This window comes from Phacochoerus africanus, chromosome 4, assembly GCF_016906955.1.
Source record: "Phacochoerus africanus isolate WHEZ1 chromosome 4, ROS_Pafr_v1, whole genome shotgun sequence".
NCBI lineage: Eukaryota > Metazoa > Chordata > Mammalia > Artiodactyla > Suidae > Phacochoerus > Phacochoerus africanus.
The window spans coordinates 81,512,178-81,538,440 of NC_062547.1; the positions used below are offsets into that span (position 1 = coordinate 81,512,178).

The following is a 26,263-nucleotide window of genomic DNA, read 5'->3' on the forward strand; positions in this document are numbered from 1 at the left end:
ACATCTCACAGCAATGCCAGCTCCTCAACCCACTGAGCGAGGCCAGGGCACCGTGTCCTCATGGATGCTAGTCGGCTGGTAGGGATCGAACCCATGTCCTCATGGATGCTAGTTGGGTTCGTTAACCGCTGAGCCATGATGGGAACTCCGACAGTTGCCTTTTATGGCAAAAAGAACCAGTTTACAATTGTGTGTTGCGTTTGGTAGTGACCACATCTCCTAAATCTGCTCCTTTAAGGCTTAGAAAATCTGAACATTGAAAATCGATTAAAAAAAAAAAAAGACTTAGAAAATCCTCAGAATTCTTGATTTTCATGACTTTGACACATTTCTAAAGATTACTGGTCAGTTATTTTGTAGTATGTCTGTCTCCTTTTTGTTTTCGTTCAGCTGCACCTGGGCCAGGGGTCAAACTGGCGCCTCAGCAGTGACCTGAGTTACAGCAATGACAATGCTAGATCCTTAACCACTAGGCCACCAGGGAACTCCTAGAATGTCTCTCAGTTACGTGATGTCTACTCATGATTAGATTCCAGTTATGGATCTCTGGCAGGAGTATTACGGAAATAAAATAATGCTGCATTGTACTCAACGCATCCCATTCAGGTGCAGTACCATTTCAATTTGTTCCATTACCAATGATGTTCACTTTGACCACTGGTGCCTGCCAGGCCTCTCCACTCTAAGTTATCCTTTCCTCCTTTGTAATTAATGAGTATTTTGTGGGGAAGTGTTCTGAAACTATGAAGACATTCTGCTCCTCAAACTTTCTTTACTTACTTATATTAATATAGAGCTAGGAATTCCTATTTTTTTATTTTTTATTTTTTTTTTTGCCTTTTTGCCTTTTCTATGGCCGCTCCTGCGGCATGTGGAGATTCCCAGGCTAGGGGTCCAATCGGAGCTGTAGCCACCGGCCTACGCCAGAGCCACAGCAACGCGGGATCCGAGCCGCGTCTGCAACCTACACTACAGCTCACGGCAACGTCGGATCCTTAACCCACTGAGCAAGGCCAGGGATCGAACCTGCGACCTCATGGTTCCTAGTCAGATTCGTTAACCACTGCGCCACGACAGAAACTTCGGAATTCCTATTTTATTCAATAGGTTATAAGGCGCAAATTGTTTCAGATGGAGTCCAAGGAGCCCGCTCAAGCTGGCTTCTGTATCTTTCTGACAGGTCTCCATTGTTCTTTGAATAATTCCTTGCTTTGGGGCACAAGGTGTTCCAGGCTAATCTTGTATTCCCCCCGTCTCTCCAGCCCTAGAATCAGCCATTTCTCCAAGGAGCCCCGATTGTTCTTAATGGACAATGGTATTCACAAGCCATGATTCAAGTGCTAGGTATGTTCATTACTATTGGAGTGTTGATCCTCCCAAGCACTTGTTGTGAAGAAAGCTAGAGAAAATGTGTACATACATACACACGTCTTTATCTGTATCTCACTCTATATGGTCATTTCTTCATGTACAACCCTCTCCTTACCCAGTTCTGGCATTAACACTCCCTCAAGCCCAGGGAATTTGGGCTCTGACTGGCACTGGACTCCCCCCACATGTGGGTACCTTCCTTAAAACTTACTTTTCTTTTGTCTTTTCTAGGGCTGCACCCTTGGCATATGGAGGTTCCGAGGCCAGGAGTCAAATTGGAACTGTAGCTGCCGGCCTACGCCAGAGCCACAGCAACACAGGATCTGAGCCGAGTCTGCGACCTACACCACAGCTCACGGCAACGTCTGATCCTTAACCCACTGAGCAAGGCCAGGGATCGAACCCGCAACCTCATGGTTCCTAGTCGGATTCGTTAACCACTGAGCCATGATGAGGAACTTCACCTTCCTTAAAACTTGACTGACCATTTGCAGCAACATGGATGGAACTAGAGACTCTCATACTGAGTGAAGTAAGTCAGAAAGAGAAATACAAATACCATATGATATCACTTATATCTGGAATCTAATATATAGCACAAATGAACCTTTCCAGAGAGAATAAAATCATGGACTTGGAAAATAGACTTGTGGTTGCCTACGGGGAGGGGGAGGGAGTGGGATGGATTGGGAGCTTGGGGTTAATGGGTACAAACTATTGCTTTTGGAATGGATTAGCAGTGAGATCCTGCTATGTAGCACTGAGAACTATGTCTAGTTACTTATGACAGAGCATGATAATGGGAGAAAAAAAAGAATGTATATATGTATGTGTAACTGGATCACCATGCTGAACAGTGGGGAAAAAAAACGGTACTGGAAAAATAACACACACAAAAAAACTTGATTGAGATCTGACACCCACATGGACCTCTCCACTGTGGGAATGCCCTCTTCACCCTGGTCTGGCTCTGACAAGGTACAGATAAATTCTTAACATGAAGTAAGGCAACATTAGGAAAACTTAAAATGTGTAATAACCATGGAACAGGCCACCTTTATCTCCCTGTCTCTTAATACCACATTAAGAACAGGCATACAGCAGTAGGCACATGAAAAAAAAAAAAGTTCAACATCACTATTAGAGAAATATAAATCAAAACTACAATGAGGTACCACCTCACACGAGTCAGAATGGCCATCATCAGTAAGTCTACAAATAACAAATGCTGAAGAAGGTGTGGAGAAGAGGGAACCCTCCTCATTGTTGGTGGGAATGTAAGTTGGTACAACCACTATGGAAAAGAGTGTGGAGGTTCCTCAGAAAACTGAGTATAGAACTACAATGTGACCCAGGAATCCCACTCCTGAGCATATACCTGGACAAAACTATAATTCACTAAGATACATGTGGAGTTCTCATTGTGGCTCAGTGGTAATGAGCCCAACTAGTATCCATGAGAATGAGGGTTTAATCCCTGGCCTCACCCAGTGGATTAAGGATCTCGTGTTGCCGTGAGCTGTGCTGTAGGTTATAGACGTGGCTTGGATCCTGCATTGCTGTGGCGTAGGTTGTGAGCTCTGATTTGACCCCTAGCCATGGGTATAGTCCTAAAAGGACAAAAAAAAAAAAAAAGCACCACTAGTTTACAGGAGCACTATTCACAATAGCCAAGACATGGAAGCAACTTAAATGTCCATCAACAGAGGAATGGATAAAGACGTGGTGTTTGTGTACACGCATATACACAGACACACACAGGAATACTAATCAGCCATAAAAAAGATAAAAATAGGGAGTTCCCTTTATGGTTCAGTGGTTAATGAATCTGACTAGGATCCATGATTCCTGGCTTCGTTCAGTGGGTTGGGGATTCGGCGTTGCCGTGAGCTGTGGTATGGGTCACAGATATGGCTCGGATCCCACGTTGCTGTGGCTGTGTTGCAGCCTGGCAGCTGCAGCTCCGATTTGACCCCTAGCCTGGGAACTTCCATGTGCTATGGGTTCAGCCCTAAAAAACAAAAAACAAAAAACAACAACAAAAAAGAGAGATCAAAATAATGCCATTTGCAGCAACATGGATGAACCCAGAGATTAACATACTAAGTGAAGCAAGTCAGAAAAAGACAAATACCATATGACATATCACTTAAATGTGGAATCTAAAATACAGCACAAATGAACCTACCTACAAAACAGAAACGGACTCACAAACACAGAGAAAGACCTGTGGATGCCAAGGGGGAGTGGGATGGACTGGGAGTTTGGGGTTAGTAGATGCAAACTATTTTTCTTTTCCTTCTTATGGCCACAACTGTGGCATACAGAAGTTCCTGGTGACCTAGCAGGTTAAGGATCTGGTATCGTCACTCCTTGTGGCATGGGTTCTATCCCTGGCCTGGGAAGTGGCCAAAAAGAAGAAAAGAGAAAAGATTTCTGGGCTGAGTATAATTTGGATTCTCTCTCTCCTTTTTTTGGCTGTGCCTTTGGCATGCTGAACTTCCCAGACCAGGGACTGAACCCATACCACAGCAGCGACCGAAGCCACTGCAGTGACAATGCTGGATGCTTAACCCACTATGCCACAAAGAACTCCTGGATTCTTTTCATTTCCCTTTTTAGGGCCGCACTGGTGACATATGGAAGTTACTCAGCTAGGGGCTGAATCTGAGCTGCAGCTGAGGCCTATGCCACAGCCATGGCAACATCAAATGGAAGCTGCATCTTCCACAGCTTGTGGCAACACCAGATCCTCAACCCACTGAGCAAGGCCAGAGATTGAACCTGTCTCCTCATGGAGACTATGTTTGGTCCTTAACCTACTGAGTCACAATGGGAACTCCTGGATTCTCTATTATATGCATTCATTTAAGACAAAATCAGCTGCCACATCTCTGCCCACTTATGGGTGCTGGAGATTCCTCTACAGTTTATCCTTTTTTCATCCTAGCACTTAACCATTACCACAAGCTGAGCATCATGTGCAAACTGAGCATTTCACTGAACATTCACTCACTGAAAATATTTGCAAAGGATAGAGCTCACAGAAAGATCACACAAAGTTTACATGAGCACCAAAAAACTGTAGTTCATTAGTTATATAAGTTAAATGAAAGGCTAGCACTGCTACTACATCTCTCCTCCTCATATACTTCTTTCCCATCTCTGAGCTTTGTCCCCATTTACCAAGCATTTCTCTCCATCTGAAGTTTATTTTATTTATTGTTTACTGGTCATGCCCACAGTATGCAAAGGTTCCCAGGCCAGGGATCAAATCTGAGCCACAGCAGTGATGATGCAGGATCCTTAAGCCTCTGAGGGAACTCCTGAAGTTTATTTTGAAAATTTATTATTATCATTTTTCTTTTCAGCTGCACATGGAAGTTCCTGGGCCAGGGACTGAATCTGAGCTGCAGCTGCAACCTACGCCATAGCTGTGGCAATGCCAGATCCTTAACCCACTGTGCTAGGGGATCCAACCCTCACCACCAGAGACAAGGCCAGATCCGTAACCCACTGTGCCATGGCAGGTACCCCTTTAAAATTTTTACAAATTAAATAAATATCTTTTAGTGTGAACCTATTTAAAAGCCTATACGGATTAAACATTTAACAAATGGGGTGGTTCCCCTGTGATTACAAGTCTATTCTAGTCAATGGATTTTCCTCCAAAACTCAAAGAGACTAAATTCTGGTTAGGCTTTTTACCATACATAATGGTAATGAGAATCTGAGGAGTAAAAACTCCATAAGAGCATGGTGTACTACAGAGACACTGTTATCCCACATGCCTACAAGCTAAAATCCATACGCAAACCGGTATTTATGAAACTCACGAAGGGAAAGGAATGAACACTTAGTAACCATCTACTTATGTGGTAGGTCCTGTGTGTGGCTCATTCATCTTATCTCAACTAAAAAATCCAAAGCTAAGATGTAAGCAACTTCTCCCATATAAATCAATGTATAAATGAGAGAAATAAAATGAGGAAGCCGCCGTTCTCTCACCGGGATGCCTCACAATGTTCTAATCTGAATTAGCGCTCTGAATCCTCCATAAATTCCTAAACCATGATTTACTCAACTGCACACCACTTAGGGTGCCTAGCGCAGTGTCTGATATACCTTCACTTACCATTTTCAGAAGTAGATTATACTTCCATTTTACATGTGGGATATCTGAGGCCCTATAAAAGATTCTGTAACTTGTCCAATGTTCTCCAGTTAAACAGGAAGAAATAATCGATGTGTTACCTAGCTTCCTCATCTGACTACAGAGCATCCACATTTCTATTATGCAGTTTATTCTGATTATTTCAAGTGATTAGGGAAACAGCAGAGTCTATTGTAGTTGTAGATTTGGAAAGGCGACAAACCAATTCTCAAACAGAAACTTCTTTTTGATAATAAACACCAAAATTAACAGCATTTGAATGCTTACCAAGAGCCAGGAACAACGTTGAGCACTTTACATAGGAACTTGACCCTAACAATTCTATTAGAGAGTGCCTATTATACCCATTTTACAGATGAAGAAACTGAAGCTTTAGAGATTAAGTAAACTGACCAAGGAAACACATTTATTAACACTGGAAAAATGAGAATTTGATCCTCATTTTGTGAGACTCTGAAAGTCTCTACTTTTGACTATATCCCTATGGAATGACAAACACTATTACCTATGGATACCAAATATACAAGGTGGCCCCACTTAGTGGCCCTTCTTATGAGCTAAATGAGTAGAAAGAGTGATAACTGCATGCAACCTGCATGTGTATTTCCAGTGTGTCTTGGACAGTGTAGATAGAATTTTCTCTATACAGCAAGGGATTCTGGTGGATGTGGAAGCCAATGCAACTCAAGCAGCATGGAAGAACCTTCCACCTCCAACACACAAGTCTTTTGTGGTACTTCTTGGTAAGGCACCTTTTCTTTGTAGCAGAGCTCAAACACGATGAAATGAAACCTTGATAACTGCTTTGAGTTGGCAGCTAGATCTGAAAGAACCTACAATAATTCAGTACACTCTTCTCTCAGCCCCATCCCCCTTCCTCACTTAGTCATCAGAAAAGCAGATATACCAATGACATTCTTGAAAGTCCTTAAAAGTTTCCAAATCTACAGCCCAGACTCTATATACACTTCACACAACTTAGGCAGTCCTTACTGTTAGAGACTGTGAAAAGTGGAATCGTCTCTCTACTCGAGAATCATTGGGTAGTTTGAAAATTATTTTGACACTCTCAGGGTCATCAGGGGAAGGCTCCGGGGGCAGGCACTCCAATTTCCTTTCCTTCTCCTCTTGTAAATTCTGTAGAGACACAAATAAAAGTTGAGGCTACAGTTCCAATTAAGGAACAAAGAGGAGTTCCCGCCGTGGCGCAGTGGTTAACGAATCCGACTAGGAACCATGAGGTTGCGGGTTCGGTCCCTGGCCTTGTTCAGTGGGTTAACAATCCGGCATTGCCGTGAGCTGTGGTGTAGGTTGAAGATGTGGCTCGGATCCCACGTTGCTGTGGCTCTGGCGTAGGCCGGTGGCTACAGCTCCGATTCGACCCCTAGCCTGGGAACGTCCACATGCCGCGGGAGCGGCCCAAGAAATAGCAAAAAGACAAAAAAAAAAAGGAACAAAGAAACAAGAAATACATCATTATGTAGGTTAATTGGGCAGTGAGATGAAAAATCAATGACCAGTATCAGAAGAAATACTTCTTGGCAAGAGTCAGAAACACCCTAATTCAAATTATACTTATTGACTACATACTACTGCATCACTGTATTATTTATTGAGTATACGAAAGTACGTAACTTTGAAAACAGGGAATAACTAAAAGACACTGTCTATAATCAAGTGACAATACATAATGAAACAAGATAATGAAATGTCAAGAGTTAACACTGATGCTAAGAATAAATGCTTAAAAACTACTGCTGTGAATTAGCTTTTTTAACTGCTTACTATTTCATTAGTAATTTTGCCTGATTTTTACTTTTTTTTTTTTTGTCTTTTCTAGGGCTGCACCCTTGGCATATGGAGGGTCCCAGGCTAGGGGTCTAATCGGAGTTGTAGCTGCCAGCCTACACCACAGCCACAGCAAAACCAGATTCGAGCTGCGTCTGCGACCTACACCACAGCTCATGACAACGCCAGATCCTTAAACCAATGGGCGAGGCCAGGGATCAAACCCGCAACCTCATGGTTCCTAGTCAGATTTGTTTCTGCTGCACCACGACAAGAACTCCCTCATTTTTTTGTTTTAATAAATTTTTTTTTATGGCCACACCTGCAGCATATGGAAATTCCCAGGCTTGGGGTTGAATCAGAGCTGCAGCTGCCGGCCTATACCACAGCCAAAGCAACCTACACCACAGCTCATGGTAATGCCAGATCCTTTAACTCATTGAGTGAGGCCAGGGATTGAACCCGCATCCTCATGGATACCAGTAGGATTCTTAACCCGCTGAGCCACAATGGGAACTTGTGACTTTCTTCAAAAAAATTCAAAAATACATTTTTGTGAAAGCATAGTAAATATTAAAATATCATGGAGAATTCCAATTGTTCTCAATCCCATCATCTAGTTATTTTCCTTCCCCAGTTAAGAAAAGACCAGCCTGGGAGTCCCACGGAGTAAAGACAGGTTCCTTACCCGCCGCCGCCTCTCCTCTGCCAACTTCTGCTGCTGTACCTCTTCCTCCTTCCGCCGTTTTCGCTCTCGCTCCTCCCGCTTCTTTCTCTCTTTCTCCTGGTCAGCCCTGAGAGATGCCAAGTATGCCTCATCCTGTTGCTGTCTCAGCACCTGGGTCTGGTTTCGTTCTTCCCTACAGACAGATCAAAAGCATAGAGAAAAAAGGTAAATCTCACAAAGCTCTGTGTTTTCTTATGTTGAAATTTTGGGGGGCTAAAAGGTTTACAATCTTGGTGGATGACTATTTCACACTAGCATAACATATTCCAAAGCAGAGCATGCAGAATCTGAATGAGCCATCTCTTTCCTCAATTTGGCAAAAAAAAAACCAAAAACCAAAAAAAAAACCAGCAAGCTTTTCCCTCTCCTTTTAACTTTTCAAATCGTTTCCCCTCAATCCTAATAGAAATAACACAGTATTTTGCTATAAAACAATGATCAAGGAGTTTCCACTATGGCATAATGGATTTCAAGAATCCAACTGCAGTGGCTCAGGTTGGTGTAGAGGTGTAGGTTCCATCCCCAGCCTGGCACAGTGGGTTGAGGATCTAGTATTGCTGCAGCTGTGGCGCAGACTCGATCCCTGGCCTGGGAACTTCCATATGCTGTGGGTGAGACCATAAAATAAAAAGACCATCAAGATTATATTTTATAAATACCTTTTTGGATTACTTCATTCTTGTAGATGTCATTTTCACAAAACCAAAAAACTACATATACACATTCTAGAAGATTCAAAAAATATGTGAAATTTTATTCAGAATTCTACTAACCAAAGAGAAAATACTCTAACATCTTGGGATATTTCCTGTTTTCTCTCCAAAAAACTGGGTACCTATGTAGGAATATCATGTCCTATATCATGTTCACCTATTTTAAAAATAATGACTGGGGGAGTTCCTGTCGTGGTGCAGTGGTTAACGAATCTGACTAGGAACCATGAGGTTGCGGGTTCGATCCCTGCCCTTGCTCAGTGGATTAAGGATCCGGCATTGCCGTGAGCTGTAGTGTAGGTTGCAGACGGGGCTCGGATTCCGAGTTGCTGTGGCTCTGGCGTAGGCCGGGGGCTACAGCTCCGATTGGAGCCCTAGCCTGGGAACCTCCATATGCCACGGGAGCAGCCCAAAGAAATAGCAAAAAAAAGACAAAAAAAATAATAATAATAAATAATGACTGGATATATATTCCTAGGCATAGATTCCAGTATTTTTTATTTTTACTTTTTGGAGGGAGGTGTATCTGCAGCATACTGAGGTTTCCAGCCTAGGGGTTGAATCGGAGCTGTAGCCGCTGGCCTATGCCATAGCCACAGTAATGGGAGATCTGAGTGTTGTTTGCGACCTACGCCATAGCTCACGGCAATGCCAAATCCTTAACCCACTGAGCTAGGCCAGGGATTGAATCTGTGTCCTCATGGATGCTAGTCAGATTCGTTTCTTCTGAGCCACAATGGAAACACCAGATTCCTGTATTTTGAATCACATCTCTAAGAACAGATGATCTGATGAAGAATTATTTCGTTCAAAGAATATGAATATTTTAACACTAACTGGACAAGGCTTTTTAAAGCTGTCTAACAGAGAAGTCAGGATCTGTGGAGCCCCAGGTAAAGCACCCAAGTCTACAGCTGGTCTCTCAGTCCTAGGGAGGAACTTCCCTGTACCTTTCTAGACGTTCTGACACTAGGTAAGTCTGGTTTGCATCCATGATAAATGTCAGCTGGTTAATGAGGTCATCAGGCTGGATAAGGCCTTCTAGCCGTCCTACCACAGTCATCCTCCGATCCTTCAGCATAATCATGGCCAGGAATGGATAGGTGTTTTCTCGTAAAGCCTGTGAGACTGACAGAAAGAAGACCCAACAGATCAAGGGCAGGACTAAGAGAAGAAACAGATCAACTCTTAGACTTTCCACAACAAGCAAGAGAGAACTGCTTTAGTCTCAGCTGGGAAAGAAGGTTAGTGTCATTTATTTCTCTGCCTACCTTTTTTTCCTCCCTAGTTTCTTCCTTTTTTCTTTTTCTTTTTAGCTGCACCTGCAGCAACGAGGAAGTTCCTGGGCCAGGGATCAAACCTGAGCCACAGCAGCAACCTGAGCTGCTGCAGTGACACCACCAGATCCTTAACCCACTGCACCACAAGAAAACTCCCCTCCTAGTTTCTTAATCTTTTTGTTGTTATATACTTGTGACCCTACTTCCCAGGTAATCTGATTAAAGTAGGATAGGCTTTTCTGGTTGAGTGTAGCTGTCATGATGATGCTGGGACAGGCCACAGAGTTTAAGAACAATATCTGTTTGATGAAAGGAAAAGGACCTACAAAGACTCCGGCTACTGCTTAGTATAATTTTCCCCTGTGTCAGGGGTCAAGCCCACAAGTCTCAGTCTTACGCTACTGATGATGATCTCTACCATCATCTTCTGTCTTTTCTTCATCTTTTTTCTTTTCTTCTTATCCAACCCCTTCCTTACTTCCTTTTCCTAAGCCCCACCCACCCTCCCCAATAAGAAGGGGCTAGCTTTTCTGTTACAGAGGAGTTTTAAAAATTGGTCTTCCAAATAACAAAGATTTTACCATAACAGAGTTTTGCCTATGTTTTTTATAACAGTTTGAAAGAAGAGATTTTTAAGCTTCTATAAAAATCTATAAAAGGAGTTCCCATTGTGGCACAGTGGAAACAAACCCAACCAGTATCCACAAGGATGCAGATTAAATCCCTGGCCTCGCTCAGTGGGTTGGGGATCTGGCACTGCCATGAGCCATGGTGTAGGCTGCAGACACCACTTGGATCTGGTGTTGCTATGGCTGTGGCGTAGGCCAGCAGCTGCAGCTCCGATATGACCCCTAGCCCGGGAACTTCCATATGCCGCAGGTGTGGCCCTAAAAAACAAAAAACAAAAAATAAAAAAAAAAACCCACTATCAAAACCTCCTTCTATCCACCACCGCTCACTCCCAAAAATCATATTAGAATGGCAAAACATACTGCAGGATCTTATCTGATGTTTAAAAACCAACTAGGAGAGTTCTGTGCTGGCTCAGTGGTGAAGCATCCGGTGTTGCCACTACTGAGGCAGAGGTTCAAACCCTGGCCCAGGAACTTTCACATGCCATGGGCTTGGTCAAAAAAAAAAAAAAAAAGTCAATTAAAAAAACAATTAAGGGAGTTCCTGTCATGGTGCAGTGGTTAACGAATCCGACTAGGAACCATGAGGTTGCAGGTTCGGTCCCTGCCCTTGCTCAGTGGGTTAACGATCCAGCGTTGCCGTGAGCTGTGGTGTAGGTTGCAGACGTGGCTCGGATCCTGCATTGCTGTGGCTCTGGCATAGGCTGGCAGCTACAGCTCCGATTAGACCCCTAGCCTGGGAACCTCCATATGCCACGGGAGCGGCCCAGAAATGGCAAAAAGACCAAAAAAAAAATAATAATAATAAATAAAAAAACAATTAAGAGTAAAGATTCAGATTCTAGGATGTAGACAAAACATCTGCTGCATCTTTAGTCCTCAGCATCTAGCGCAATGCCTGATATGCTAGTATAGACTCAAAAAGTTGCTGAGGAGTTCATGCCATGGCACAGTGGGTTAAGAATCCGACTGCAGAGAGTTTCTGTTGAGGCACAGCGGAAATAATCCAACCAAGAACCATGAGGTTTCGGGTTTGATCCCTGGCCTCATTCAGCAGGTTAAGGATCCGGCATTGCCGTAAGCTATGGTTTAGTTCGAAGATGCAGCTTGGATCCCAGGTTGCTGTGGCTGTGGTGCAGGCTGGCAGCTACAGCTGATTTGACCCCTAGCCTGGGAACTTCCATAAGCTGCAGGTGGGGATATATATAAAAAAAGCAGTTGCTGCAAAGCAAGTACATTTTCCTTCACTGAATGCCTTTATGTCTTATACTGACTTCTAAAGATATTCACCTCCAGTTAAAAGTTAAAGTCAGCAAAGATCTGAGCTTTCTGAATCCCTACCAGCACTCAATGTATTCAAACAACAAACTCATTGTCCAAGAAGCTCTGTTAAAATTGCTGATAGAGTTTCCGCTGTGAAGCAATGGGATGAGTGGTGTCTTGGGAGTGCTGGGACACAGGTTTGATCTCTGGCCCGGCACCAAAGGGTTAAGGATCTGGTGATGCTGCAGCTGCAGCTTAGGTTGTAACTGTGGCCTGGATCTGATCCCTGGCCCAGGAACTCCATATGCTACAGGGCAGCCAAAAATGGAAAAAAAAAAATGCTGATGAAAGAATAAACTCTTTAGTAAAAAGCCCATTAGGAGTAAAGGCAAGTTGGAATTCCCTGGTGGCTCAGCAGGTTAAGGATACAGCATTATCACTGCTGTGGTGTGACCACAATGGGTTAAGGATCTGGTGTTGTCACAGCTGCAGCTTAGGTTGTGACTATGGCTTGGATCTAATCTTTGGCTTGGATCTAATCTTGGGCTCCCAATGCTATGAGCAGAGCCAAGAACAACCGCCACCACCACAAATACCAACCAAACAGGCTGTGGCAATAGTTACCTGTAATGGATGGGCTAGAGTTTGACATGTCTGAGCTTGCTCCAAACTTGCAAATAACTGTGTGATAAAATCGTGGGCCAGTGACTTATACTGCCTGATCCTGTTTCCTAAACCATAATAGTGGAGATAATACAATCCCCATCTCTCAGGATTGCTGAGAGGATCCGTAGCAACTCTGCCACAGAATATTCATGCAATAGATGGCATGTCTTTCCAGATTACTCCAAAGATAGCCCAAACATCTCAATGGGGCAAAAGAAACATGACTTACCCCTGTATCCCTCAGGTTTGTTTGTAGAGCATGCCCAGAAGAGCATTCTCGTGTTTATTAGTGAAATAACTTCAGGTGCACATAGTGTGTTGCTGTGGAAAGGGATGAAAGGGACATGAGAAGAACTTGCTTACTACAAACCTATCAGCAGATAAGATGAGAAAAGAGAAAAAAAAATTCCACCTACCGACAGAACTCATCAGAGTCCTGGTGATCATCTCCATGAAGATAAACCAAAAGAAAGCGGAGTTCCCGTTTGGCATCATTAAGTGCCTGTGAGAAAAAGAAGATTACTAATTATTATAACTGACTTGAACTTTTAATTAGGTTAAGGGTCCTAATGGATACAGCTACGTATTTAGGAAGAAAAGAAATGAAGGAAAAAGTTAAGCAATGAAACCAGAAAATTGCCAGGCTCCTACCTCACACCCTTGGTATTTCTCCCCCTTTAAAGTTCATGCTAACAAGCTTCGATGAAAAGGTTTTAGTATTGTTAAGATTTAAATTATATCAGGCACATAAGAGTAGACAGGCTGACAGAAAAAGTCTCCCCTGGGGAAAAAAAAAAATCACAGAAAAGTCAGCTCTTCCCATAGCCTAAAGGAAGATAAAAACAGGATACTCTGACCTGAAAAGGCAGATGAAAATTTTGCCACTTTATGGCTATAATATCTTAGTAAAAAAAAACAAACAAAAAAACCTGCAAAGACAAGCCTGATCCCTGGCTACGTACCAAGTAGGGATGAGGGACTGACGCTTCCTAAAGAGCGTGGGGTTTAAAAGATCTTCAAAGACAAGGCTAGTGTCCAAGATTCCTGTGTATGATTTTACATTTGCCAAATCCCAAGCTCATTACAAATCAATTAAGACTTCCTGACTGACCAAGTGGTGGTCTGCTCTCAGGATCACAGAAAGAGGCGTATGAGAGGCGCCCACCTCATTCACATATGTATCTCTAGCACTGAGCACAACATGTGGCATACAGTACGTGCTTAATGCTTGTTGAGTGGGGTGGGAGCAGCCAGTGAGAAAAAGCTGATATGGGAGAATGACAGCAGGAAGCAAAAGTAAGCAATTTTCTCCTTCTCCAGATAGACCCAGGAATCCTGGAGGCTGCAGAACAGAACGATCTTACACCTGGGCCCACAGTGTTATTTCTACCTTTTTCTCTGGTAAAACTACATATATGTCTAACAGCCACTCCTAATTTTCCTAACTCCTAACAGAACTCCTAATTTTCACCCTCTACTAGGCCACTAGAATCCAAAGTCTGTGTGGCTTGGGTTGAATGAGATGTGCTGCCTTGAGTCTATGGTCTATGTCCTTATTCAAGTCTGAGCTGGGTCCAAGAAGACTTAGGCTCTGCCTCCTAGGGGCTTATGGTCTGGTATAGGAGATAAGACACGAACAAAACAACTATAAAATAGCCAAGACTGTGAAACGGCTATGGTTATAAGGTAAAACAACAACAACAAAAACCACTATGAAAGTACGAAAGGAAAGATTACTACTTTAGATTGCAAGGCAGGCAGGGTAGGACACAACAATAAGGAAAGGGTATAAAGGGAGTGACATGAGCTGTGAATGATGGGCAAAATTCTAATTAGCAAAAATGGGAGGAAGACATTCCAGAGAGGGAACAGTAAAGCAAAAGCAAAGGCACAGAAGTGGGAAAGTACAGACCATGTTAAGGAAATGGTTTAGCTTGGAACTAGGGCAAAGAGAAACAAGTTATGCAGGAAAGACCTCAAAAGGAGGTTGGGATTAGAACAAGGAAGGCCCAGTTAAATGGCCTGGTCTTGTCTTTTTTTCACTGCGCCAAGACAGGAACTCCTGGTCTTTTTTTGTGTGTAAACAGTGAAGAGCTTTTTTGGGATTTTGAATAAAAGAATGACATGATCAGTGCTGGGCTATGTTTTCCTTGAGGACAGAGTCATATCAATAAATTGGCATCTATATATGTGGTTTGTGGCACTGACCTGGCTGTACGTTCCCTGGTAGAAGACAGGGTGTGCCCTCCCATATTTCTCTTCAAAAGAGTGCATAAATGAAACAATGTCCCCAACAGGGTCAGTGACCCGGCTGCGAGGGTCAGGTCGTATAAAACGAAGAGCAAACCTGGGAAAGAAGGAATAAATATCACATGAATCAGCTTACTGTAGTTCATATAGAGTGGGCCAGTTTGTAAAGATTCCTATAACAGAGCCACAGGCACGGCAGAAGAGGGAGATAACGGTCTGCAAGTGGACCATCAAACCTGAGAGTATAGTCTGGCTCAAAAGCCACAAAGCAGCAGGTGTTGTACCACTGCCTGTTTAGGCAGAATGCAATCTACTAGGATTATAAATTCCAACACTAGCCTAAACAAATCCTGAGTGCTTTTTGCAGAAAAATAGAGAAATGAAGACACGTATCCGAAAAGATCATGGGTTAGGCTGTGGCCCCAGACTTTTCAAAATGGCACTGTCCAACCCAGTAGTCCCTAGCCACATGTGGCTATCTAAATTAACATGAATATTAATTAAATGAGATATAATTTTTAAAAATTCAGTTCCTCAGTCATACCAGCCATCTTTCAAGTGCTCAACAGCCATGTGTGGAGTGGCTTCCACATTGACAGGGCAGATACAGAACATTTCCATCATCACAGAAGGTTCTATTAGACAGTGCTGCTCTAAAATAGAGCTTAGTCTCTTTCTCATTGTTCTATGTGCCTCTCCCTTTCCTTTCTGTTCTGCTGAGATTTTGAAGTTTTAGTCCACATTCTCAAACTATTAAACTCTGGACAAAACTCCAAATCTAAACTTGCAGTTGTGATTTACTTGCTCTTCGAGGGGCAAGTAAATTCTGCTCAGTGATATATGGTTGATGGCATCCACGGAGGAAGTTATAAAAACATCTAGACAATACTGGCTGAGTTTGAGCCCTGGCAGTTACTGTACTGTAAGGTTAAAGATGGTACCATACATCCGTTTCTAAAAAGCCCATCTTATCACATGTGTATAGCACCATTTATTTATCCTTTGGGCTTCCACAGAAGGCAATGGAGCAGAGGCTTGATAAGTCAATGTGCTACATAACATTAAACAAGTTGCTTGGATGATACAGTTGCATTAAAATTAGTAACACATGCCATGCATTCCCCCCCTCAAAAAGCAAATACTCACATACTTAAGGAATTACCAGCATAGAAAAACTGACTAAACTATATCTTCTTTACCAAATCTGGAGCCAATTCTTTATCCCCTTAAAAAGTTTCCCATAGGTACACAATTTCATTTAGAATTTCTCCCGAGTAATCAAATTCATTGACACAAACATTCCAAAGTAAATTAAAAATAAACTGTAAGAATCAGTCTATGTGGGAGAGTGGTTAGAAATCCTTTAGAGAGTAATGCTTTGACAAGCTTCCCTGCAATCAATTATTTTAGAATTATCTTATTAGTCTTTTAAGTTTTCAAATTTTGATGAATGAATGGATGGATGATGGTTTTAACTTTTTTGTTTCTGATTACAATATATTTCCATAGCCAACACAATTTCGGACAATCAGTATAAAAAAAAAAGAGAGATGTCAACTCAGTCTTCGTTATGATTTTAAAGGTTTTTATAGGACCATTATTAAATAAAACAGTATGGACAGAATACTAATCTTTTAATTGGTAAACAACAAGAACGCTGCTAAAGCAAGGAAGCAGTAATTTCATAAAATACCAAGTGGCCAAAGTAAAAGGTATTGTCTGATCCTAACACTTCTGCAGTTGCTAGGTCCTTAACCTTCAGGCTCTGCTCCACAGAGCAAGGCAAAGATTAGCCTATATTTAGAGGGGGGGTACAAGCTGCCCTGTATGAAAGGCCCAGACAACACGTTCTAACTCTATCTGTTGGCCTAGATGCCCGTAAACATTTTTGTTCTCCATAGTCTAGGTGTGGATTCATCTACTACTTAGCTCCAGACCATACTGCCCAGGTCCAATATGCCAGCAATTTGGCCTCTTGACATTTTCTAGCCTTTCTACAGCTTCCTAAACTGAGCTCTCTGAATGGTTACATGAAGGAAATGAGAAGGTGAAGGTGTGAAGCAAGGGGGTATATGTACGGAAGCCTCCAGTGCCAGTAAACTATAGGCTGCCAGGAAAGAGGGAAATATATAGAAGGTAGTCTAGAATGGTGAAACTGTAATAGGTGGAATCTAGAAAAAAGTGGATAATCTCAGAGAATCTGTTGGGATTAAGAGCTGTAAATTGGTTTATGATAAAGTTACAAGGATTGTGAAGCTAGTAAAAATAGTGGTGGTTGGAAAGGAAGGGTGTGAAGATTAGGGAATGTAGGGGGACAAACAGAGTGGAATAGGGAGGATATGATAAATATAGGTAGACTCATTTGTGAAAATGGTAAGCAAGATTAACTTTAAAAATCTCCTTTTCACAACATGTTATTATGTTTGAAAAATTGCAAATATTTTCAGACTATATGAATACTTCAGGAAAAGTACTCAATCGGATGACAAATTGGCAAGTCAAAGTTGATAAACTTATTTTGGTCTATGTTTCAGCTCCAAAGTCTACCCTATTGCTACCAACACATAAACACAAAGGTACGTACCTAAATATATCAAGTATTGTATAATAGGTAAACCGGAATGGAAGCATTATCAAGTAATAACCCCATCCAAGCAGCCCCTGAAATTCCAAAAACAAAGTTAGATTACTATCCTCTCAATCCCTAAGACCTTACAAAATCACTAGTTAAGTTTTTCATTCTTTTTTGTCCTTTCCATAAAACCTCCCTCTGTAGTATGTGGTTCCCTCTTCCTGGCTACCTCATCCTTCTTAAAAAACCAACTACCTTTGTTTGACCTCATTTCATCTAATACTGTTATATTTTTCTTTTATCACATAGTTTTTGTATTAAATCTGCTTCAACACTTTTTCTGTTGATATTTACATTAGTTGTCAAATTCAATTGCGAATTTTCCTCCTAAAATCATAAATATTCATTCTCTCCTCTTTAGAGTTAGTACATTAATATATGATACATACAAATAACAAGAAAGAGAACCATTATTGCTACCTTGGACATCTGTAAATAAATGGCAATTATATTAAGCACAATTATAAATCTCCACATAGCTGCTAATCTTAGTAATATTGTTAATTATTACTTTAAAAATGTTGATCACTGCTGCTCTTATTAACTAGCATATATTTAGGACTCTATAGTTTACAAAACACTTTTTTTTCTTTTTTTTTAAATAGCCACACCTGTGGCATATGGAAGTTCCAGGGCCAGGGGTTGCATCAAGAGCTGCAGCTGCCGGCCTACACCACAGTGTGCAGCAAAGCTGGATCCTCAACCCACTGAATGAGACCAGAGATTGACCCTGCATCCTCACAGACACTATCTTAGGTTCTTAACCCACTGGCCACAATGGCAACTCCCAAAGCATTTATTTTTTATATGTCATATTATGTTAACCTGAGACCCTCTGTGTCCATGGCCCTCTGTGTCTATGGCTCTGGAACTTCATTAGCAGACATTAGAGTCCCAAACAAAGTCAAGCCCAAAACAAACTGAGGAAACCTGGGCATACAGAAAACTACTCTTTGAGTCATATTATAACTGCTTTAGAAATCTGTGCTCTTCTACTTCAGAATACCCCAAACCAGTTACTTAGAAACATTATTTTTAAAAAGTTACCAAGTACTCCACAAAAATGTATGATAATGGAGGAAATTCTAACTGTTGCACAGTTGAAGGGAGTATGTTCTTGAAATTCTAAATCCAAGTATAAGAGGTGAGTATAACTCTAAGAACAAGAAAGAGAAACTCTAAAAAATTTCTCTGAAATTCATTATCAGTAAAATTTGACCGTGCATAATTTGAAGGGGGAAGAATGTATCTTTATTCATCTCTAGATCCCCAACAGCAAAATACCAAGTACTCTGGAAGATTCTTAAATACCTGCTGAACTTATTAACTGAATCACCTCCATGCTACCAGACCTTTAAGACTAATTTCAAAGATATGGCCAAGGTGCCTATAGAGATTCCAAGTATTTCCCTAGAAGTAGCTTAAAATTAAGTAAAATGAAGCAACAAAGAATTCAGTAAAAAGTCTAATTTAAAAGTAGAAGATCTATTAAACATGTAGCAAACATTTTTAGACATGTAAATAAATCACGTTACATAAAACAAGGCACAGAAAACTCTTCAAATAATTGGCACAGAAGTAGGGGAAAAAAAGGATAGTTACTATATTGGTTCATTAAGGAGTCAAGGAAAAATAATTAAACCAATAAATCTACCAAGGAGCTAGGTATACCTAACTGGCTTACATTCTGAGTATTTCTTTTGCTCCTATTATACAGAGATCAACACAACCAAGTGAATGAACAAAAAATAAATTCCAGCTATGAAATAACTTGCCCTTGGCTGTGGTCTTGAGACAACATAGCTGTAGATCCTGTGGTCAGCTGTATTAACCTGCAGGGGTCGGGATGGTGGTGGGTTGAAAACACTTGGTACACCCTCTTGCTCATTCAGTCTATCTTGTACAGCAGCCTAAGAAGAAAAGAAAGGTAGCAAAAGCTTCAGTGATGCTCAAATCAACTGAGAAGAGATCACCAGGGAATGCATATTCACGGACTTTTCTTTAACTTGCTGTGGTGCGAGGCAATGTGTGGTGATGACTCCAGGATTCATACACAGTAGAAGAGTCCAAGGAAATTGTCTGGAAGCTCCATTTATATAGCAAGCACACTGCTTTTCAGATGGTACGTGTTATTTAGGGTGGCTGGGATACAAGATGCTTCACTATACATGCCTAAGGAAAACTATCCACAGAGAATACAACAATGTAGACAGTGCCCCCAGAGCTGTGCGATGAAGCAGTCCTGATGGGTGATATTTGATGAAGGGGTTGGCTTTGTAGCAGAGAAACTTAGGTCTGAATCCTAGCTCCAGCACTGAGAAAAGCTGCCTGGCTTTTGTGCCTCAGTTTTCTCATACACAAAATGAAGAAACAATATTTCTCAGGGTTAATTTGAAAATTTAACGAGGTGATCATACATAAAGATTCTAATACAATTCCTGCAGACAGACGATATTCAGTAAAAAAACAAAACAAAACTCAATCCTTTCCTCTGTCCCCCCAGGAATGTCTCAGTGTAGTAAAAAATTTGGCCTTACCCAAAGGGAGATGTGGTCTTTGCCTTGGGCTTCAAGAGATAATGTGTCACACCTGAAAGGAGTGCCTTTGTTATGGGATCTTAAGATGGTGCTGACCACCCCAGAGAGACCATCCAAGTGATTTAGGCTGGGGACTTTGAACAGTATCAGTCAACCTGGAGACTGAGTTCAATCACACAGGCAACCAGTCAAGTCAATCATGCCTATGTACTGAAGCTCCAGTGAAAACTGGAGCTGAAGCAAGCTTCCCTGGTTGGCAATACTTTGTGCATACTATCACACATCCATGCCAGGAGGGTAACATATCCTGATTCCATGAGAGGAGTATGGTATCTCTGTGTGTGGGACTTAAGACTCCGCCCTATGTGTCTCTTTCTTTAGGTGATTTTAAACTATATCATTTCTCTGTAATAAACTGTAACTGTGAGTTACAGCAACTTTCAGTGAGCTCTTCTAGTGAATTATCAAACTTGAAGGTACTTTGAGGAATGCTGTGAACTTGCAGTTACTATCAGAAGTGAGGGTGATCTTTTGGAGGACTTGTGTGCCTGCTAATCTTGACAGGTGGCTTTAAAATTTGCCATATGGAGTTCCTGTCGTGGCTCAGTGGTTAACGAATCCGACTAGGAACCATGAAGTTGAGGGTTCAATCCCTGGCCTTGCTCAGTGGGTTAAGGATCCAGCATTGCCATGAGCTGTGGTGTAGGTTAGACACGTCTTGGATCCCGTATTACTGCGGCTGAGGTGCAGGCTGGCAGCTACAGCTCCAATTAGACCCCTAGTCTGGGAACCTCCATATGCCTAGGAGTGGCCCAAGAAATGGCAGAAAGACAAAAAAATAAAATAAAATTTGCCATGTGACTAACTTCGGGTAGTGCTCTAGGTTTCATGTTTTTAAGTATTAAAACAATGAAGGAGTTCCCTTCGTGGCGCAGCAAAAACGAACCCAACTAGGAACCATGAGGTTGTGAGTTCGATCCCTGGCCTCAGTCAGTGGGTTAAGGATCTGGTGTTGCAGTGAGATGTGATGTAGGTTGCAGACATGGCTTGGATCTGGTGTTGCTCTGGTTCTGGCATAGGCCGGCAGCTACAGCTCCAATTAGACCCGTAGCCTGGGAACCTCCAAAAAGGAGGTTCCCTAAAAAAGGACAAAAGACAAAAAAACAAAAAAACACAATGCAATGGGGCAAGAACAGCCTTTTGACAAATGGGGCTGGGACAAACGGATATCCACATGCAAAATGATGAAGCTGAACCCCTCAATCACAATATATACATGGAGTCGTGGTTCAGCAGTTAATGAACCTGACAAGTATCCATGAGGACACAGGTTCAATCCCTGGCCTCACTCTGTGGGTTAAGGACCCAGTGTTGCCATGAGCTGTGGTGTAGGTTGCAGACAAGGCTCAGATCTAGCTTGGCTGTGGTGTAGGTTCAATCCCTGGCCTCACTCTGTGGGTTAAGGACCCAGTGTTGCCATGAGCTGTGGTGTAGGTCGCAGACAAGGCTCAGATCTAGCTTGGCTGTGGTGTAGGTTCAATCCCTGGCCTCACTCTGTGGGTTAAGGACCCAGTGTTGCCATGAGCTGTGGTGTAGGTCGCAGACAAGGCTCAGATCTAGCTTGGCTGTGGTGTAGGTTCAATCCCTGGCCTCACTCTGTGGGTTAAGGACCCAGTGTTGCCATGAGCTGTGGTGTAGGTCGCAGACAAGGCTCAGATCTAGCTTGGCTGTGGTGTAGGCCGGTGGCAACAGCTCTGATTAGACCCCTAGTGTGGGGGCCTCCATATGCTGCTGGTTCGGCCCTAAAAAGACAAAAGGGAAGTAACTCAAAACACATCAAACACCTAGATGTGAGTGTTGAAATTTATAAACTTCTTTAAAGAAATACTGGTGAAGATCTTTGTGACCTTGATTAGGCAATAGTTTTTCTTTCTTTTCTTTTCTTTTGCTTTTTAGGGCCACATCTGCAGCATATGGAAGTTCCCAAGCTAGGGGTCAATAGGAGCTACAGCTCCTGGGCTACACTACAACCACAGCAACTTGAGATCCGAGCCACATCTGCGACCTACACCACAGGTCAAGGCAACACCAGATTCCTGACCCACTGAGCAAGGCCAGGGATTGAATCCCCATCTTCAAGGACACTAGTCGGATTCATTTCTGATGTACCACAATGGGAACTCCAGGCAATGGTTTCTTAAATAAGACACTAAAAAGCAGAAGCAACAAAAGAAAAAAAATAAACAAACGACTTCATCAAAACTGAAAACTTTTGTGCAACAAAGGACACTAGCGAGAAAGTCAAAGACAGCCCCATGGAATGAGAGAAAATACTTATAGCTCATGTATCTGATAAGAGCCTAGTATCTAGGACATATAAAGAACACTTATATCACTGAAGAGACAAAGAACCCAATTTAAAAATAGGCAAAGGACCTGAATAGACATTTCCCTAAAGATAAACAAATGACCAAGTACATAAAAAGATGTACCATGCCATTAGCCATCAGAAAAATGCAAAAATCATGGTATACTACTTCACATCAACCAGAATGACTATAATATGAAGACAGATGTGGAAGTTCCCTTGTGGCACAGTGGGTTAAAGATTTGAGGTTGTCCCCAATACCAGTCCAGGTCACTGCTATGGCGAAGGTTCAATCCCTGGTTTGGGAACTTTCATGTGCTATAGGTGTGGCAAAAAAAAAAAAAGAGAGGGAAAGAAAGAACAAAAGAAAGAAAGAAAAGACGGATATTACAGGTATTGGTGAAGATGTGGAAAAACTGAAACCGTCATACATTATTGTTGGGAATGTAAAACAGTGTAGTCTCTTTGGAAAGAGTCTGGCAGTTCTTCAAAGGTTAAACATAATTACCACATGAGTCATCAATTCTACTCCTAGATATACACCCAAAAGAAATGAAAACATATGTACACATAAATACTTACACACTAATGTCCACTGCAACATTAATGATAAGAACTAAAAATGGAAAACAATTCAAACGTCTATCAACTGATAAATGAATAAACATATTGTGGTGTATTCATTCAAGGAGTATTATTTGATACAAACATACATACATACATATAAAGTACTGATACATACTATGACATGGATAAATCTTAAAACATTATGCTAAGTGAATATGCCAGAAAAAAAGGGTTAAATATTGTCTGACTCCACTTACATAAGGTATCTACAACAGAAAGTGACAGAAAGTAGAACTGTGGTTACTAGAGGCTGTAGGGAGAGCGTAATGGGAAGTAATTGTTTAATGGGTACAGAGTTTCAGTTTGAGATCATAAAAAAGTTCTAAAGATGGACAGTGGTAACTGCTGCACAACAATATAAATGTACTTACTGGCACTTTATTGTGATGTCACTTAAAAACAGTTAAAATGGTGAACTACATACTTGGGTGAAGTCAGATTTTCTTCACATACTTCAACTAAAACTATACATCACAAAAGATTAAAGACAGAAGTGGATGTGGAAATCCAGCTGTTTTCTATTAAGCCAGACAAAAAGATATGCAAACATTTATGTTAACATGTAATGAGTTTATTACTGCACTAGGCCAGGGATTGAACCTGCACTGCCACATCAACCCAAGCCATAGCAGCAACAACACCAGATCCTTAACCTGCTGGGCCACCGGGAACTCTAAATTTATTATTTTTAAAATGAATTAATAAACTAAGAAAATTTTCAGTTTTAATTTGTAACATGGTAATAAGTATCAATAGATAATAACCCATATAAATAGAAGCTCTTTGGAGGTTCTCAAAATTCTTTTTTTTTTGTCTTTTTGCTATTTCTTGGGCTGCTCCCGCAGCATATGGAGGTTCCCAGGCTAGGGCTCCAATCGGAGCTGTAGCCACCAGCCTATGCCAGAGCCACAGCAACACGGGATCCGAGCTGTGTCTGCAACCTACACCACAGTTCACGGCAACGCCGGATCGTTAACCCACTGAGCAAGGGCAGGGACTGAACCTGCAACCTCATGGTTCCTAGTGGATTCATTAACCACTGCGCCACGATGGGAACGCCCATCAAAATTCTTAAATGTTGGGATTGGCAATATGCACACTGTGGTACATGGAATGATTGGCCAATGGGGACCTGCTGTGTAGCATAGAGAACTCTACCCAGTATTTTGTGATAATCTATTCAGGAAAAGAATCTGAAAGAGAATGGATGTGAGAACACGCATAACTTAATCAGTCACATACCTGAAATTATCACAGCACTGTAAATCAACCATACTTCGATAAAACTAAAAAAAAAATCTTAAATGTTAAAGAATGACACCAAAAAGTTTGAGAACCTCTGGTTTATCTGGGAAAAAAATATATACCTTTTTAGACATGCACAAAAGTCTCTGGAAAAAAAAAAAGCACAAAAAATTGTTGGTACTGTTGTTAGGGGTATAGAACTGAGAAACAGTAGCAGGGAAGTGATTTCAATGAGATTTTCCTCATATTTCATTTTAGGTTTTGTTTGAACTTTTAAAACTGAAGTTATTTTTAGGTACTTTATGTAGAGTTTTTACAAGTTACTAAAATAGACTAAAGGTTTAGAAAAATGTTAAATGGCATAATCCCATTTGTATAACAAGAAAATTATATATAAATCTTAACACCATATAGACAAACATAAATAGTCTAAAAGGATGATACACACTAAAATTTAATACTAGCTATCAATGAAATGATGGGATTAAAGATGAACGTTTTCATCTTTATAATTTTTGGAATTCTTTGCCTGTGTGGGTGCACACATGTGCATGGGTATTTTTGCAACAAATTTTTAATATCTGTGTAAGTCGTTTTCATGTTATAGGATATTTGATATTATATCAGATTAACTATAAACCAATATATAAACAAAGAAGAGGCAGCAATAGTAGCAAACAATTGCAATTTAAAGTAAAATGCATCATCCTGATGCTTTATTAACAAATTATACTTTTTTTTTTTTCGCTTTTTTTAGGGCTACACCTGTGGCAAATGGAGATTCCCAGGGGGTTGAATTGGAGCTGTAGCTACCAGCCTACACCACAGCCACAGCAACGCCAGATCTGAGCTGCAACCTACACCACAGCTCATGGCAAGGCCAGATCCTTAACCCACTGAGCAAGGCCAGGGAGCAAACCTGCAGCCTCATGGATGCTAGTCAGATTCGTTAACTGCTGAGCCACAAGGGAAACTCCCCAAAAGATATTTCTTCACAAGAAAGTTCTAATAGCCACGTTTTCATATGTCTAACAAAAGTTAGAATGTTTCCCCACCAAATAAACATAGAACTTATTAATGCATCTTATTTGAACCACATACTGCCTTTCCATAGCATGAAGAAAGCATTCTCTTTTTTTTTTCCTTTTAAGGGCCGCACCCACAGCATGTGGAAGTTCCCAGGCTAGGGGTCAAATTGGAGCTGTAGCTATTGGCATACTCCATAGCCACGGCAATATCAGATCCAAGACACATCTGTGACCTACAAAGCAGTCTTTGGCAATGCTAGATCCTTAACCCACTGAGTGAAGCCAGGGATTGAAACAACATCCTCGTGGGCATTAGTCAGGTTCTTAACCTGCAGTGCCACAACAGGAACTACAAATTTATTCTTAAAAACCAAATAGTCATAAATTTGAAAAAAACCTATTGAGAGAAGAAGATTCCTGCTGTGGAAGAAAAACAAAACAAAACATTCCTTTGAGATCCATTATTAGAAAAGGGAAGAAAAATACGCTCAGAATGAATCCTTTCATATACCTCTATGTTCCAGTTATGCTGTTCCAAGGTATGGCGACACTGATCCATAGATTCTATGCCAGTCAGATCCTGAAAGATAAAAACAAAAAGTTACTTAGGGGAAAACCAATCATACATATTGGATGTTTTTAGCTCTAATAGAATATTTATGAATACTGCTGAGAAAACACACTGAAGTGTTAAAGGCAGATGTTTCAGTACGATAAAACTTCACTATTCAGATTCATTCAGTTATTACAGATATTACTTCTCATACAAGAAAAAAAAATTGAAATTTCTTGTCTTTTAAAACTTCAAGGCTTTCAATTAAGATTACATGATTAAAATAAATATTCTCTCAAATTCAAGTTTAAAAAAATTAAAGATTTCTTCAACTGCTGTGTCCAGCAAAATATTTTTTAATGTTAAATATCTATTCTATTTATAATACATAATATAATACAGGTTTCCT

At 41.2% G+C, this 26,263-nt stretch overlaps 1 protein-coding gene across 2 annotated transcripts in view; it reads right to left on the bottom strand.

Moving 5' to 3' along the window:
- Nucleotides 1-26,263, bottom strand: part of FAF2 (Fas associated factor family member 2) — a 49,193-nt gene that overhangs the window by 1,493 nt on the left and 21,437 nt on the right. For both annotated transcript variants that reach the window (XM_047778052.1, XM_047778053.1), the window contains 9 exons: nucleotides 25,813-25,881; nucleotides 19,272-19,406; nucleotides 17,449-17,525; nucleotides 14,823-14,961; nucleotides 13,031-13,116; nucleotides 12,844-12,935; nucleotides 9,724-9,901; nucleotides 8,022-8,193; nucleotides 6,539-6,682 (listed from right to left, as the gene is read on the bottom strand). In XM_047778052.1, the coding sequence (XP_047634008.1) occupies nucleotides 6,539-6,682; nucleotides 8,022-8,193; nucleotides 9,724-9,901; nucleotides 12,844-12,935; nucleotides 13,031-13,116; nucleotides 14,823-14,961; nucleotides 17,449-17,525; nucleotides 19,272-19,406; nucleotides 25,813-25,881 (1,092 nt within the window). The remainder of the gene's footprint in view (nucleotides 1-6,538; nucleotides 6,683-8,021; nucleotides 8,194-9,723; nucleotides 9,902-12,843; nucleotides 12,936-13,030; nucleotides 13,117-14,822; nucleotides 14,962-17,448; nucleotides 17,526-19,271; nucleotides 19,407-25,812; nucleotides 25,882-26,263) is intronic.